General features: G+C 44.0%; 1 protein-coding gene across 1 annotated transcript in view; it reads right to left on the bottom strand.

The window, feature by feature from the left end:
* ENDOD1 (endonuclease domain containing 1) overlaps window positions 1-2,138 on the bottom strand; it is a 33,497-nt gene extending 31,359 nt beyond the window's left edge. The window contains exon 1 of the mRNA XM_081064239.1: window positions 1,406-2,138. Within this exon, the coding sequence (XP_080920365.1) occupies window positions 1,406-1,705 (300 nt within the window). The 5' untranslated portion in view covers window positions 1,706-2,138. The remainder of the gene's footprint in view (window positions 1-1,405) is intronic.
* Between the last annotated feature and the right edge of the window lie 15,930 nt (window positions 2,139-18,068).

The following is an 18,068-nucleotide window of genomic DNA, read 5'->3' as shown; positions in this document are numbered from 1 at the left end:
TCCACAGGCCCACAATCACAATGCATAATGAGCTGGGGAATAAGAAGAGAGCTCTGAGGGGTGCAGTTGGGGGCAAACTAGTTTTAGATTAATATATGTCTTAAGGGTGCACAATTTACAAAGGCTTTTTCAGATGCCTGATCTCATAGGTCCTGACATCAAAAGGTGAAGGGGGGTGGAATGGATGCAGAGAAGGTAAGGAGACTAAGGTGTAGATTGCATGAGATCTAGTCAAGCTCTCAGACTAGAAATATCTGAATGAGATCAGAGATTACAACCCAGGGTTCTGAATGAAGCACCTGAAAGTGGGTCTCCTGTTCACCCATGTGGTTCCGGGCAGCTGTGACCATCAGGAATAGCTGGCTGAGTGGGTCAGCTCCTCCCCCAGCTAGGGTGGCCTTGGCAAGCTGTGGCAGGTGCAGAGGCAGGTGGGAGGCCGGTGAGGGCAAGAAATGGCCAGAGGGGAGGATGGCTGGGTGTTCTAGAGAGGAGGCTGGCTGAGCAGAGGTGGGGCAAGATGGGTTAAGTCAGGGTCAGCAGGGCATCTGGGGGCCTAAGTGTTTGGTCACCTTTACCAGACAGGACAGTACACCCTGAGAGGTGACATGATTTCCAAGTAGTCTGATAATATAAAGAGTCAGGAAAAACTGGTTTGTCCTCCCCATTAACTGGAAGTAGTCAATGTTTCCCTATCATTTATAATTATCCCATTGCCTTTCTAAAAATCTATACCTTTATTGTCCTAACTCAACACACTTCAGACTGATGTGGTGCACAGATAGGAAGGATTTTCAGCTGCAGGAGGCCTCTGCAAAATGGAAGCTTTCCCCTAATATAAAGGGCAGTGAACTTCTAGCCAAAAGACCTACCCTCTCTTACCAGCTGGGTGGTCTTTGACAAATCTTTTCACCACCCCAGGTCTTGATCTACCCTTTTGCAAAATGTGCATGAAAATGCCCACGCACCTACCCACTGCCCCCAAATTGTGGCAATGACCTGCTCCAAGGCCTATGAGCTCCCAGCTTAGGCTTCCTGCTGAGATGAATGGTCTCCTGGGTCTCGGTCTCACCATCCTCACTCTTCAGGAAATGAATGAGACACTGCAGACGTCTACACAGAAATGTACGGAGAACTACCTCCCACTGGGAACCGCCCACTGGAGACCTCCGTCCGTGCGGTTTAAGTGAAAGCTCGCAGATCGCTGAGCTCCCGCGGTGGCGTTGACAGGGGCGGGCGAGGCACGCCGCAACTCCGGGGGCGCAGTGGGGTGGATCCGAAACCCGCGTTTCCTGCCGCTGCCGCCGAGGGCGTGGGGGCTCCCTTTTCCCGCCCTACCCCTAGCGGTGGCAGCAGAGCGCCCCCGGAGGCCAGCCCCGCTGTCGGGCTGGGGGACCACCCTGCTTACCTGCGGCTCCACCAGCCAGCGCTCTTCGGCGCCGCGGGGCGCCAGGCGCGGGGCGCGGAAGGCCGAGTACACGGGGATGTGGTCCCGGGTGCTGTACAAAGTGGCGAAGCGCTCGGTGCCCTCGGAGCGCTGACAGATCTTCACGTGTCCCTCGGCCGCCAGCCCCGCAGGCGGGGTCTCGGCGTAGAAGAACCGGTCACATTCTGCAAAGCCGGCGTCCTCCTGGCCCACCAGCCGGCCCTCCAGCAGCGCGCCCAGGGCGAGGATGCTGCCCAGCGCGAGCCAGCGCGCGGGGCCCATGGCGGCCTCTGCGAGCGCGGGGCGGCCACAGCGCGGGCTCTGCGGCCGGGAGGGGAGCGCGAGGCCGCGAGCGCGGCGGGGAGGGGAAGTCGGAACCCCGGCGCGGCGCTGCAGAGCTGGGCCAAGCTGGGCGGCCCCGGCGGCAGGGGCGGGTCCACGTCCCCGGGCCGCGCCTCCCGCGCACCCGCCCTCCCTGAAGATGGCTGCAGAGGCCCAGTGCCCGGGCCGGAGGATGCTGCCAACGTCCCCTGGGCTTCGGCCGGCCTGGAGACGCAGGGCACCTGCCACTGCACTGCCTCGTCTCCGCAGTCCGCGGGAACGCGCGCTCCGAAGAGTGGAAGATTTGAGCGGAGTCAGCCTAATCCGAAGGACCGGGAAGGGACGGTCCCTTGGGCTGCGTGCCCCAGGGACCCTCGGGAATGCAAAGGGGCGGTGTGAGATGCTCACGGAACTGCGGTTCTTCTTAGTGGCTGGGCAGAGACCTCCTCTGAAATCCAATGAAAATTAATCTCCCCTCCCAACGAAAGGCTCAAGCGCTTTCACAGGAACACAATTTTGACGCCGTTATGGCAGATCAGAAGCCCGGAGACCCAAGTTAAGGAATCCTGTTGTAGGAAATTCCTAACCTAGATAGACAGAATGGCCCTTGTGCTTTACTTGGGGCAAAGCTTAGAAACAAAATCAATACCAAGAAAACAAGACCAGCCAGCATCATTGGTTAATAGATACATTGATTCATTGCTTCATTCATCCCACTGAGCGCCTACGGGCCAGCCTGGGTCAGGTGGCAGGGTGCAGTGGTAAATAAGGTTAGAGTCCCCTTGGTCATGAAGACGACAGTCTAGTGGCAAAGCTTGTCATTAGTCAAAGAAGCATTCTATTAAAGGAATGATTAAACACTGAACATGAATCTGTGAAAACCAGACCCCTACAGCGATTCAGGTATGGTCTGGGGATTGCTTGAAGAAGTGGTGTCTGAGCTGAGACCTAAAGGATGACATTAACTGGGCAAGCTGCTCTGCCTTCGACCAAGTAAAGGCAATGCTGGGAACTTTCACTCAGCCAGTGAGTTCTGTAACATTGACTTCATGCTGTCTCCAACTTCATTCCAGTGCAAGACTGACATAGACCATTGTACCACAGAACTTGAAGTTGGTAGGAAAGACAGATGGACAAGCAACTACAATACAGTGTGAAGGAAGTGTGTTATGAGGGCAGATAAGGGTCACTTAGGCTAATCTGGGGAGAAGCTAGTCTGGAAAGACAATGGGAATGGTATAATAGAAAATCACACTTAATGATAACATACATTGAAATAGTGGCTCATAAACTAGAATAGTAATTTCTAGGTGCCTGAAGCTACTTCTTTGGCTCTTCTATCTGTAGATTATCTAGCACGCGTATGAATTTGACAAATAATAAGTAAGTTAACCCCCTTTGGATTACTAGGAGAGGTTAGGAGGCCGAGGAGTAGCTCCTACTTGGGTTAGAATCCCTGATTTATTTTCCTAATAGTGACTAAATCTAAGACAGCGTGGCTGCTTCAAATCCTCTAGTGAGAGGCAGAAGGCCTCTGAGTCAAAAGGGTTGTTGACACCCAGGCCAACAGAAGGCTGAGTCATGCTCAACTAAAATTGTGGGCAGAGCTGTCTTCTTTCTAGCAAAGCTACACTTTGGATGATGTCTAAAAGTAATATTAGACAACTTCAATGCCCCTGGAAGAAGTGCACCTGTGTACACATACACACTCTCTCCCCGTTAGACTGCACTAAAAAAGACACCTGGTCCAACTAATGGGCACTTCTGGAGTGTTCAACTGTCTTTTGAATATTTGTCCAGATGTTAGAGAATTACTTCAGACTGGGATAGCTTTGAATCCTTCATGAAGAGAAACATTTGAAATAATTTTTTGATATACCTCAATAAAAAATAAATTCATAAATAAAAATTTTAAAAATAATTTTTCTGAAACTTTCTTTTGGCTTTCCATATATATAGGGAGAAGAGTGTAGTGATTATGAGATTGAACTCTGGAGTCAGACTGTCTGGGAGAGAGTAATGCTGTCTCCTTTTAATGGCCATGTGATCTTGGGCAAATTATTGAGCCGCTCTGTGCCTCAATTCTCTCATCTATAAAATGAGGATAATGAACCTACCTCCTAGTGTTGTTTTAAGTTTTAAATGTATTCATATACCATGTTTCATTGATTCTAAGATATGCATTTTTTTTCACATTTTAATTTCTCTGAAATTAAAGAGACTCTCAAGCCTCTTCCCATCAACCTTAATTTAGCTCAATTTCTGTGCCCCAAAAAGAGTTTATTCAGATAACAGACATACAGACATGACTGAATATTGTATATTTAGAAAGGGGAATAAACGAACTTCCCTGGCTTTTTGTTTCTTGCTGATTACATGTTCCCTTTTAAAATGTATTCAGCTATCAATGTGAGAATGTGCAACATTCTGTTTTAAACTTCCACATTTTTAATTTTCTCCATTTTAAATAATATTTATGTTTTTGATCTATATTTTTATTTATCTAGAATATATATTGCCTTTGTATTAAGAAAGTAAAAAAAATAAAACAAAACAACAACAAAAAACAACTTTCCGGGAAAAAAAGGAAACTTTTTGTTAAAGTGCTATTAACATGATTCTAATAGAAAAATTAGGAAAGTAGAATAAAAAATGTTATCCATCATATGATCACACTGTGTGAACATATGCAAAGGATAATAGGAGACTGAGAGAGTTCAATAATTGTCTTTGTATGATAGGATAAGTAAAATTATTTTATTCTATTTTTATATATTTAAAATTTTATATAGAGAAACTATCTTGGAAGAGAGAAAACCAAAGTACTTTTTTAAAACAAATAATATTAAAGTCAGTTGAAGTTTGGAAACCACTGTAGATTTAGTAAGTATAAATTTTAGAAAAATCTCAGGAGGATTTCATTTTCACTAGTTGTTCATAGATCACTAAGTCATTCTACCTTATGCTACAAATACGAAATGAAGTTTCTGATGAAGCAAGATGACAAAATCTACATTCTCAAATATGGATAAATTGCTTGGCTTGGCTCTCTTGCCTAACCTGTATTAATATTATTTAATATTTGTCATAGTCCTTTCAGATTAAAACAAAATGTCATAGACTGGGTTGCTTATAAACAACAAACATTTATTTTGCACAGTTCTGGAGGCTGGGAAGTCCAAGATCAAAGCGCCAGTAGAATCAGTGTCTGGTTAGAGCCCACTTCCTGGTTCATAGACAGGTGTCCCCACATAGAAGGGGCAAGTGAGCTCTCTGGGTGCTCTTTTATAAGAGCACTAATCACTTTCGTGAGGACTCCACTCTCTAACCTAATTACTTTTCAAAGGCCCTACTTCTAAATACAATCCTGCAATAGGTTCCTATGTCTGAACTTTGAGGGGACACAAACATTCAGTCTACAGCAATATTACTGAAGACAACAGTCTGCTCAGTGGGTGAAGGAAGTCTGTTTAAATTACATAGATGATCTCTTTCTTCCAAATATTGATGTGCATAGAAGAGAAACTTAGTTATTCATTCAACAAACACTGAGTGCCCCCCTTCCCCTTGTGGGCCAGGCTCAGTGCTAATTGCTGGGGACACAGAGTGAATAAAACATGGTCTCAGCTGTCCTGGAACTCCCTGTCTAAGGTACCAGGTCACCTGTATTTTAAACACAGAAGTTCAAACATTTATTTCAGAAATCCATCTGTCCAAGTATCTATTCCATTATAATTACTTAAGAATTTAAAACAATTACTGTTTGTCACTAAAAAATAATTAAGGAAAATATTCAGTCCTATCTCTACGTATGTGTGTCTGTCTTAGTCTGCATGTAACAGCTTATGCGAATTGTAAAAAAGCTCCAAAAGTGCAGATAAATGGAAAAAGCATAGGTATGGGCATCAAGAGACTTTGGTTTAAATTTGAGCTCTGCCACTTACAAGTTATATGAGCTTTCTCAACCTTAAATCTCTCATCTGTAAAATGGCAATAATACCTACCTCATATTGTGGACATGAGAATTAAATTAAATAACCAATATGAAGTACCTAACCTGTTGCAAAACTCAGTAAATACTAGTTCGTTTCTTCCATAGAGTTCCTCTACAGGTAGGTGGCCAGACTTTCATTTAGGAAAAAAACTAATAACCCACAATTACAAAAATCTGGAAATTACAACACAGTATTTTAGGGCTTTGGTTTTATTTTCAGAAAGATTAAATGTAGTTTATAGATAGGTTAGCTGCAAGATTCAACTTGGCAATTCAATTCTAAATCAAGGCAGCATCTTCAGGGCACAGAACCTTTACAGCACAACCCTCCTGAAACCAAAAGACCCTCCTGGGTCCATCGGCTTTGACCAAGTATCAGCTCACCTTCTGATGCATTAGCACTGGAATCATTGTGGGCATTAGGACAACGTCTGTTAATATTTGGTATGTGTAGGAGGCAACAGAGTCAGATAAATATGATCTCTACCACACTGTACAGCATTAATTTCCAGAAGGGTTCAGGCAACTAACTGAAAATAAGAGGGGGGAAAAAGCACATTCAGTAGCTATTAAGAAACACTTAAATTATCTTACAGAAGTGAAATGAGAACATTCTGAAGACAAGGGAGACACAAAGAAAGTCCCAGCATTTCGTGCTAAGACCGAGCAGGTTCATCGTATATAACTACACTCCTCTGATTTGTCTAAAAAGACTTGATTGTATTGAGAAAAACGCAAAGGAGCAGAAAGAACCAGGACATCAGTCATGTTTATTGAACTATTTACTGTCCCTCTAGACTTGCTATCTGGTTCCTCTGCATCCTAATTTTGGCCACCAGTGGTGACTAGATAGATGACTTGTCATTTTCACCACGGATCTGGGTGTTACTGTTTGTCTCCACATGAAGATGCCTCCTCTTGATGCTCCTAAGAGCTCTCCCTACATTTCCAAAGGCATCTAGACTGTGGACTCAGTTCCTGGGTCTCTCACCTGTCTTATTCACCTTTTCTAACATAGTGGAAGCCCCCTGCACCTTGCAGCAAATCCTACTATTGAACTCGCTGGGCATTTGAGGGCTTTGTCTTTGCTTTGTTAATCTGTTCCACATGTACCCAGGACCCAACAATGAGAGCATCTGTTGCAAATCTAATATTAGCAACAAGCACAAGTCACATCATCTTATATAAAGAGAATATTGAGGGAGAAACATTCAGTCACTAGGAGAGACGTGTCAGCATGAAACAAGGAGCTCTGTCAAATGCTGGCTGTCTGTTTGTTATTCAGGGAGGGAGGAGGGTTAGAAGGGAAAAAATGGAGAGTATAAATCCTTCTTTCCTCTAATTTGCTGTCCTGGGGAAATACAATACACTGCACACCTCCTACGATATCTGGCCCCAGGTCAGGCAGAGGTGCACTGAGACCGTAGAGGACATACAGTGATCTTAGACTGCGAGAGTCAGAAACAGTCTTGCTTAGGCCTAGGCACATGGACGCTTCGTCTGAGGGTCTAACTAACTAACAAGTCACCTGAATTACAAGTCTTTGGCCACGTGACTTAGCGGATTCTAGTTGTCTCACCTTTTTGATGAGCTTCAGATGTAGAGCGAGATCATTGTGGGTAGTTGCCATGGGCTTGCTGAACCTTAGCAACGCAAATGAAGTTTAGAACAAGGGGCACGTTGCTGAGGTCAGTGGGCCAGCTCTGGCCTCTGTAAATGTTTCATTTAGCCAATAGGGCTTTTAAATTTTTTGAATTAGTTGCCAACATTTAAAACTCTGAAGATGTTTTTTATAAAATTCCAATTTTTGCAATTTCTCTTGAAAATTCAGAAAATGACAACCCTGTGACCCTGCTTCCTACAAAACAGTAAGCTGGCCCTGGGGAAAGTCCTTGGCCTTATGATGGGGCATGAGCCGTCATCCTAACAGCAATGCTCACTTAGATAACTTGCCTGAGCCCGGTGGGAACATGAATTTTCCACCAGGAAGAAGGGGCTCACGGGAAAGGTGGAATCTCTGGCTGGGTTTTCTCTGGGTGCTGTGAGCAACAGGAGCTGTGAACAATGGACAGGGGATGAAGGAAGGAGAAGGACCCCATTTCAAGGAAATGCAAACTCCCACTGCAGCACAGCCACACCCCATCCACATGGGATGGAGTGAGAGAGTCAGTGCCAGCCAATGCAGCCTGCACCCTGTAACTGATGACAAAGAGAAATAGAAATGTTGGCCAAAAAGCCTGCACAGAGCCATGTCACGTGTCCCGTTAGCTGGAATGAAGACGGGGGAATGGCGGGGGCGGGAGAGAAGAATGTGTCCTCTCCGTGTCCCTTTGTACTTCCACAGGGCCTGAAATGAAACAAAATAAACCAGAACTCTCATTGGTAGTTGCTGAAGAAACTAAACTCCCATCTCCCCCTGCAGCCTAACTCCCCATGGGCAACTTGATGCACATGGGCATTGCCCAGGGAGATCTTGTACTCCAGCCAATTAAATGGAATTTTGGAGGAGAGGGGCCGTGGGGGTCCAGGCATCATTATGTTTCAAATGTAATTCCAATGTGTCAAGAACTAGCATGCTGGAGCAGTGCTTTCCAGCCTTAAGTTCGCCCGTGACTCACCTGGGATCTAGTTTAAAAAATGCAGATTCTGAGTCATAGGACTGAACAGGAGTCAGAGCTTCTGCATGCGTACCAAGTTCAAAGGTGATGTCCATGCTTTGTATCTGGACTGTGCTTTGAGTGACAAAAAGCTACAGCCCTGTTCCTTTGCCAGGAAGGCAAAGTACTTTAGCAGGGAAGACTGCAGGTCTGTCACCTCTAAGTAACTCTGAAAGTAATAATAATACTAAAAAATAACAAAATTAATACTAATAATGTTATTAAAATAATACAAAATAAATAATCATAATAAAAAATATCAATGATAGGGGCCGGCCTGGTGGCTCAGGAGGTTAGAGCTCCATGCTCCTAACTCTGAAGGCTGCCAGTTCGATTCCCACATGGGCCAGTGGGCTCTCAACCACAAGGTTGCTGGTTCGACTCCTGCAAGGGATAGTGGGCTGTGCCCCCTGCAACTAGCAACGGCAACTGGACCTGGAGCTGAGCTGCGCCCTCCACAACTAAGACTGAAAGGACAACAACTTGACTTGGAAAAAAGTCCTGGAAGTAGACACTGTTCCCCAATAAAGTCCTGAAAGAAAAAAAAACATCAATGATAGCCAGACGCGTGTGTGCTTCTTGCCAAAAATGGTGCCGAAGTTACTTTTTTAAAATATTTAATAAGATGTGCAATGATAGCTTGTTCTTACCTCAAGCTGGTTATTGTTCAAAGTGTCTTACTTATGTGAATGCATTTGACCTTCACCACCACCTTATTGCTACAGGCACTGTTATGGCCATTTCCATTCTAGGGAAAAGGAAGGGAAAGCAGATGCAGCAGCGTGCGGAGTCACACAGCGCCTAAGCGTAGAGCTAGGTTTGAATGCAGGGTGTGTGCAGTGACCACACAGCTCCACTGTCTCTCCACAGAGCTGGGGTCCCTGTGAGTCACTTGTCCACAGTCACCCTAATAAATGACAGAGCTGGGCTTCAGCTTGCCGTCTGCTTGACTCTACGGACTGAGCTCTTGGAAAGGAAAATGAATGATGTATATAAACTACAAGTCAGAGTTTCGGCACCCTGCAGACCCTCATCACACAGACCCTGTGTTTACCTGTCCTTTTAGTCTTCGTTTTACCTTTCTCCTAGAGTAGATGGTGTGAACTTTAGACAAGCAGTTTGCGGTATGTCTTTGCCTATTCCAGCTGCTATAACATAATACCATAAGCTAGGGGGGTGGGGGAGCTTCAGCATTTATTTCTCACAGTTCTGGAGGCCAGAAGTCCAAGATCGGGGTGCCAACATGGTTGGGTTGCTGGTGAGGGCCCATTTCATGGTTTACAGGCAGCAACCTTCTTGCTGTATCATCGTGTGGTGGAGAAATTATCTCTCTGTCTCTTCTTAGAAGGGCACTGATCCCATTCCTAAGGGCTCCACCCTCGTGATCTAATCCCTTCCCAAAGGCCCGACCTGCAAATATCATCACATTGGGAATTAGGGTTTCAATATATGAATTTGGAGGGGGGGGACATTCAGTCCATAGCAGGAGTATAGACAGTAGGAAGACAGAATGGAATTAGAAAATAGAATTTAAATAACCCAGCTCCCTACAGGAGCCAAGGTATGTCAATGGCATGGACGGAGGAAGGGAGGGATCTGACGTGTAAGCCACACTCCCCTTCTGGAGTGAAGCAGCTAGTAAGGGCATTCAAAGCCAGACCCCACGTCCTATAGAAATGGCAAGCAAGGACTGTAGATGCCTGGGGCAGTCATCATTCCCCCCCAACAGTTGGCATGCGTCCATTTGTCAGGCAAAATTGAGAAAAAGTGACCAAGCAGGCTGCCATGAGCCCAGAACAGACTGAAACAGCTCTGAGAGCCCCACGGGGCTTTGGCCCTATATTTGAGACTGACTGTCCCTAATGAAAGATAATTTCTTGAGGGGCTCCCAAACCATCAGCTTGGGGAGAGCCTGGATATTGTTATGGCTGCTGAGAAGAAGCTGTGGCATGGTGAAACGGCCTACTTGCTTATCTGTGTCTCCAAGCAGACTGTAAACTCCATGTTATGTTCTATTCTGAGCATCTAGAACAGTGCCTGACAGTGAGGGTGCCGAACTATGTTTGTTGAGTGAATGAATGAAGGTCTTATACTGGAATATGAGAACCAGAGTTTATTCTCTGGCTCCGCATGTTGATTCAACCCCCAGCTTAGAACTGGATATCTTATTTTAAAAGATAATTACTGTGAGATCAATAAAGCTATAACAGGGGCTGTTCATTTATTTTAGCTGTTTCTTATGACGCTAGCCCTTTTCTCATTTCTATTGATGGTTTCATGTCATTTATTCCTTCAATCAATAATATTCATTTGAGTCCTCACTGTACAGAGAAAACAAGGAGAGATAATAACTACTTGTATTGTTCTTAATTCATAAGGTAAACTACAGGTAAAATAAAGTTCTTAGGGTCCTAGAGGGTCGTCTGTAAGTACAGTCAAGGTGGTATCACAAGAGAGGTGAGACCAGGCCACCTAGTTCCTAAACAGTTTCTCTCATAGAAGAAATTTCTTCCGTGGACCCTTGGCATTCACAGGGAATGGATCCTGGTATACTTGTAAATTCCTAATCCTAGCATTTCCCTGAATATTATCTTTATCTAGAGCCAAGATTTTCCTGTGCTTAGCCTCATGTTCCCTGAGGTCCGCAGGCCTGGGTACAGTCCTTTTTTGGGCAGGGAGCCATTAACAATTAGGGCACAAGGATACTAGAGGTGAATGAAGAAAATGCAGAAAGCCAGCAACACAAATGTGACATTTTGGTAGGGTCACCTACAAAAGGTCAGCTACGTTTTTGTAGAGTCACCATTGTGGCACCTGCAACAATGACACCCTTCCCCCACAGTGTTTAGTTCTTCCCCTCCTAGATCCTCCCTGAAATGGCTCACCTCCATAACATCCACCCGAATAATAATAGAGGGTCTCACTATTGCACTGCACTCACTGAAGGTCAGTGGCAGAGAGGGACAGCAAGAGCATGTGAGGAATTTCAGTTTGAGAGGCTGGTGCACAGAGCAGCTGGGCAAGGCAGCTGGAGTGAGGGGCTGTCCCCCACGAGGGTTCTCTTCAAGTCAGATCGGTTTTCTTTCTGTTTATCTCTACAGCCAATTCCTAGCAACTGTTTGTGGTTTCCTATTTAAAGTGATGAGAGGTAACACCAACACTGGCGGGGGAAAGCAACTCTGATTCCATATATAGCCACAATCCAGTAAAATAAATATCATGTGGAGTTATTTTTAAGTATCTGAAAAGGACTCCTTGCACACACAGAAGCTGAATTGGTATAATGGGTAATCTTTATGAATAATTCAGTGTGGCCAGGTAATCAGACAAATCCATAACTGAAATTTTTATAAGTCTTAGAAGAGTCCCAAGTCCTGAAAATCAATATCTCCAAGTTGCATTCAAGTACAACTTCTAATGTGTCTTAAAAGTTTTCGCTTATGAGTAATAATGATAATAGCTAAAATTTATTTAGCACAAATTATGTTTGCACAGGTCTGGACTTGTTTGCAAACTCCCGCACAGGTGTGATGTGGCTAAATGGGGGAAATGGCGAGCCAGAGGAAAGAGCCGATTTATTGAAAGATTACTCAACAAGTCAGTGTAGGCGTCTGAACAAAGGCTGGGTCTTCCAGCTGCTGACTGTTTCTGAAATCTTGACCTTGCTTTGGTAACACTGCAAACCGGCCAAATACGACAAGAAGTGGAATTTGCAAATAAGCATATGTGACCTTTTGTGCAAATACTATGTGGTAGATGATAGAAAATAGAATAGTTTCTACCAGTAAAAACAATGGGTTTTCTTACAAATCTAAATATGCTCTTCTCATATGATTCAGCAATTGTTCCTTAGTATTTACCCAAATGAGTTGAAAACTTACTTTCACACAAAACCTGTACAGGAATATTTATGAGAGTTTTATTCATAATTGTCCAAACTTGGAATCAACCAAATGTCCTTCAACAGGTGAATGGATAAATGCATCGTGGTCCATCCAGACAAAGGAATATTATTCAGAGATAAAAAGAAATGAGCTATCAAACCACAAGACATGGAGGAAACCTGAATGCATATTACTAAGTGAAAGAAGCCAATCTGAAGACAACATACTGTAGGATTCCAGCTAGACGTCATTCTAAAAAAAGCAGAACGATGAGGGCAGTGAAAAGATCAGTGGTTCCAGGGGTTTGGAAGGAGGGAGAGACGAACAGGCAGAGGATTTTTAGGCAGTGAAACTGTTCTGTGTGGTACTAGAAGGCAGACACATGCCACTGGATATTTATCCAAACCCATAGAACGACAACACCCAGAACGAACCCTCATGTAACCTGTGGACTTTGGAGGATAATGATGTGTCAGTGAAGGTTCATGACTTGTAACAAATTTACTAGGTTGGTATGGATCCTGGTGGAGGCGGCAGGGGAGGGGTACGTGGAAATTCTCTGTCCTTTCCACTTAATTTTGCTGTGAACCACTCTAAAAAATAAACTCTTGATTTTTTAAAAAAGTAATGGCCAAGCCTATGGGGGTGGAGATGAGAGCAACAGTGGAACTGAGCATCATAGAAAGAGAGAATGTGAGAGAACGTCCTTGGCCTTGTGCTGGCCTTAGAGGTAGGGAGAGTGTATGGAGGCACTTCCAAACTGACTGAGCGCCTCCTACGTGCCCGCCACCTTCACATCCCACAGCATCTTCACAAGCTTCTTGCACTGTAACTTTGGCTCAGAGAAAATCAATGATTTCTCTGCTAAAGGTCACACAGCCAGAAAGTGGCAAAGTGTAAGTTTGAATGACATTCTTCTGACTCGAAGTCCAGTTCTCCCCTCTAACTAACGGCTGGGAAGGTAAATACAGTGACTACGGAAAGGTTTCCTTTACTAAACACATTATGCCACAGAATCAACTTTGCACATACGCATACAGAACGGATATGTCGAGGATTGAGTACGTGGATGGAGGGAAAACATAAATCCCATAAACAACATCATCATTTATTCACTTCATCATTAAAAGAAAAATGAGAGGTGTGGGAGAGGCAATAGGAAAGGAATAACAAATGGAGAATCACTATCACTATCCAGAGTAATCCTTTTGCCCAAGGATGAAAGGCCATTCATAATGGATAAGCAGAGTCAGACTTTCCTGGTGACCCTTGGGAGTCACCCTCTCTGGGAGGATGAAGAGGAAAGCCTCTGCCTTCTGGAGCTAGGCCAGGGAAGATTGCCTCACAGCCTGGTGGCAATGCAGGGAGTGGCTCAGACCTGGGAAATCTGGGTTAGTTATCACAGCTACCACTTTGAAGCAGGCCTCATGGCTCAGGGTTTACTAATGGGAGGACTGAAGTGGCAAGAAGGTGCAGACGTGCAGAGTGATGGAGGGCAAGCAGTGGGAGAGCTCAGAGTAGAAAGCTTCATGCTATCCAGGACTCCAGCATGCTCCCAATGCCTCTGTTTTAGGACAGTCAATCTAAAACTCCAGTCCAGCACATGAATTCTTCCTAGTGCCCCTCACTGCAGTGACTCAAACCTTTTAAACTTTTTATCTCAGGTGCTGCAAGATGTCCTTTGTAACTCCAGGCACTACAGAGGGTTCTCCACCCACAGGACTGATTGTCTTCCTTGGCCAATAGCAAGTCTCAGGTCCCCAAAGATATTGTGTAACCCGCCATCCTGAGGCCTGTCTTACAACAGAATCCCTAGTAGGAGGCAGACAGACCTTCTCCCATACAGCCGCCTACAGCTGGCATTTCTACAGACACCTACAGCTGGCATTTCTACAGACACCAGAACTTCTCTCCACAGTTCTGATTATGCTGTTAAGAGAACGGGGAAGTCCCTCTCCTCAGCACTGCATGAAGAATAGCACAAAGGCTGTTTCGTTGTTAATTTTCTAGATCTCTCTAGACCCAAGCAAGCCTCCCAAGTGTCTTTTCTTCTCTACACTGCATCCCAGAGATTCGGCTCATCTTCTGTACCTCTTCATTGCAGCACCCATTGTATTCTTCTATCTCCAAACCTGGCTGGAGAGGAAGACAACATCTCACCACCTCCCTACTTCCTTGCTGCTCCAAGAAGAAAACAAAGGCTTCACTCCTTATTGCTGCAAGAAAGCAGGAGGTAATACACACACACACACAGAATTTCAGTACCTTACAAAGCTCTTGTCTTAATGTTATTAGTCTAACCTCCATTTCTGTTCCCCGATGGTAATTATAGGCCCTCTTGGCCTTACCCAGACTTGTCCAAAGGTCATGCAGAACGTCTATTCCCAGGTCGTCTATAAAAAGTCAATCAAGGTAAAATGATAATTACTGGTAATTGAACCCTTAGTATATGGTAGGCACAGTTAAAGATGGTTCTATGAATTAGCTAATATGGTCTTTACAGCAAACTGTGAGATGGGCATAATATCCACATTTCACAGATGAGGCATGTGAGGCTTTGAGAGGGTGTATTCACTTGCCCAAGTTCCCATAACTTGCAGTGAGTGACAGAGTTAGGGTGTGAATCTGCTGGATGCCAAACCTAATCCTCGTAACCACAAGCAGCTCAGACGTACAAACGAAACCAGGGACTTCGGCTACTGCCAGAAATCCAGAATTCAGCAGTGTTCGGCAGTGTTTTTGGAGCTCTATCAGAAACATAATAGCGTTTTGCAAACTTCACTCTGGCCCAGAGCTCCAATGATTGTTAACAGTATTAAGTGATGGCCCACACGAGGTAACAAGGAACAAGTGCGGAGGGACAGGAGGAAGCCAGATCCGGGTGCCACCAAAGGACCCTCAGCCACGCAAGTTTTAGCAAGATGAGAAGCTGCAGGTCTCGGGGGTCCAGATTGTCTGGGGGCTGGGCCTTGGCCTTGGGGTCCCGAGCTGCGTGCTCTGTGCTCACGGAGAAGCTCCTTGACCCAGGCCTGGACAGTGGCTTGTTGAGCCTCCTCTTCCGAAGGACGACAGCCAGGACCATGCCCTCCGGGGCTGGAGGCGCCTCAGGCCCAGCGGGGCTCTCCCGGGCGCCCGGCCCTCCCGCTCCGGGGGCACCGCGTACCACGTCTTGGGCTCCCCGAAGTGCAGGTAGTTGATGCTGTAGAGGTCCATGTCCTCCGTGTGCCAGGCGAAGGTGGTCTTCCACATGCCCAAGTACAGGTAGGGCGTGTTGACGCCTTCGATGACCACGCCACACTCCTGCTCCAGCAGGTCCTGAACGGTTGCCAGATTTCAGAGCTTTCATCACACGAGGAGTCATTGATTTTTTTTTTAATTAATTTTATTGGGGTGACAATTGTTAGTAAATTCACATAGATTTCAGGTGTACAATTCTGTATTACATCGTCTATAAATCCCATTGTGTGTTCACCACCCAGAGTCAGTTCTCCTTCCATCACCATATATTTGATCCCCCTTACCCTCATCACCCACCCCCCTTTACCCTCTGGTAACCACTAAATTATTGTCTGTGTCTATGAGTTTTTGTTTCTCATTTGTTTGTCTTGTTCTTTTTGGAATTTGCTTGTGTGCATAAGGGTTTCTTCAAATGTTTTCTCTGCAAATCTTCAACACCCTAGGTGCGTGGGTCTGATACTTTTCGCCTTTTCCCAAAAGTGTCGCTATCGCCCCGCTTCCAGGGCTTTTCCTTTTCCTGCGTTTAGTAAACACACCTCCCTGCGCCACCTCCTGGACAGGAGTGGTTATTACAATGGTGTCAGACCTCCTGGCTTCGCATTTCTTAGCCAGGCAACACTTCTGCGTGTCTTTGGATTCCATGTAATCAACACATTTTTGAAATACTTCAATTTTTTTCCCCACAACTGGATGAAATGTCATTATTTTAAATCTTAGATTCTAGATGCCGTGTTTTTCCGATGCTCTGGTTTAAATTAATAAACATCAAACTCCCAAATCCCAAGGTATTTTCTGACCATAGCTGAAGTTGCATGAGTATCCACTTCACACCATTATCATATAAAGCGTAACTATTAACGTCTACAACAATAAAACCTTTCATGTATGTCACACACCACCACCACTTCTAACTTGAACTCTTTAAGCGACTACAATTATAAAAATATTCCCCAGCTTGCCAATTCATCCAGGAACTGAATCCTGGATTGAGCAATTTCTTGCAAAAAAGAAAATATTTTTGACTGATAGTTTAGTCAAAAAAATATTAGTAAGATAGCTATGATTGAAAAAATGATTTTATTCAATCAGCTCCATTGTCAGATCAATCGCAGATTCCAAAATGTTCTTTTCCACTGCTAGTAAACCTCAGTCCATCATTTTACCAAAGGAAACTATTTTGAGTGAAAATATTTCTTTGAAATCTGAACATAGAAAGATATAAAAACCCATACATGCCTCCATAAACTGAAAATTTGATCAAATCAAATAAAATAACTTAATCACCAAAACAAAAAGTAAAGGTTTAAACATTTTTAAGTCCATTTCAAATGTTTATATAGTTCTTGCCTTAATCTCTTTGAACATTTTTAAAAATAAAAAACAAGTATAGAGGGATAAGCAGGCAATTGCCCAATAATATGAAATCCCGATTTCACATGAACATTTTCCAAGATCCAAAAATATGCTTTCCCCTTGGACTCAATCTCAAAATGAAGCAGCATGGATTGATGGTCTGGCTCTAGGTGTTCCAGCAAAAATTGAATGCATTTAGCATCATCCATATCTAATCCTTCAACATCCTCCAAAATCATTCATATCCAGCTTTGCTCTACTCCCTCAGTTTTCCATGAAATGAAAAGATTTTGCCTGATAAAAATCTGTATTTAAAACTTTCAACATGACAACATAACAAAACTAGCTAAATATATATATACACATATACATGTATATATATTCATTTCTAATAAAATTAATATATTCATTTTAATCTAGGAGAAATGGAAACATCATCTATTGCAGTTTCCAATGTAAAAACAAAAAATGTTCCCACAACTAAAAAAAATAAATGTTGATGGGAATGCAGACTGGTGCAGCTGCTATGGAAGGCAGGGTGGAGGTTCCACAAAAAATTACAAATAGAACTACCCTGTAACCCAGCAATCCGTCTCCTGGGTATCTACCAAAAAAATCTGAAAACATTTATACATAAAGACAAGTGTGCTCCAATGTTCATTGCAGCTTTGTTTACGGTGGTCAAGACATGGAAACAACCAAAATGTCCTTCGATAGATGAATGGATAAAGAAGTTGTGGTATATATACACAATGGAATACTATTCGGCAGTAAGAAAAGATGAAATAGAACCATTTGTGACAACATGGATGGATCGTGAGATTATAATGGTAAGTGAAATAAGTCAGAAAAAGCAGAGAACCATATGATTTCACTGATATGTGGTATATAAACCAAAAACAGCAAAAGAACAAGACAAACAAATGAGAAACAAAAACTCATAGACACAGACAAGAGTTTTGCGGTTACCAGAGAGTATGGGGGAGGGGGAAGGGAGATGAGAGTAAGGGGGATCAAATATATGGTGATGGAAGGAGAACTGACTCTGGGTGGTGAACACACAATGGGATTTATAGATGATGTAATACAGAATTGTACACCTGAAATCTATGTAACTTTACTAACAATTGTCACCCCAATAAACTTTAATTAAAAAATAAATAAATAAATGTTTTAAATTTTTAACAAAGAAAGTTCTC

This window comes from Rhinolophus hipposideros, assembly GCF_964194185.1.
Source record: "Rhinolophus hipposideros genome assembly, chromosome: 10".
NCBI lineage: Eukaryota > Metazoa > Chordata > Mammalia > Chiroptera > Rhinolophidae > Rhinolophus > Rhinolophus hipposideros.
Note: the sequence above shows the minus strand (reverse complement) of the source record. Positions and strands in the feature narration are given on the sequence as shown.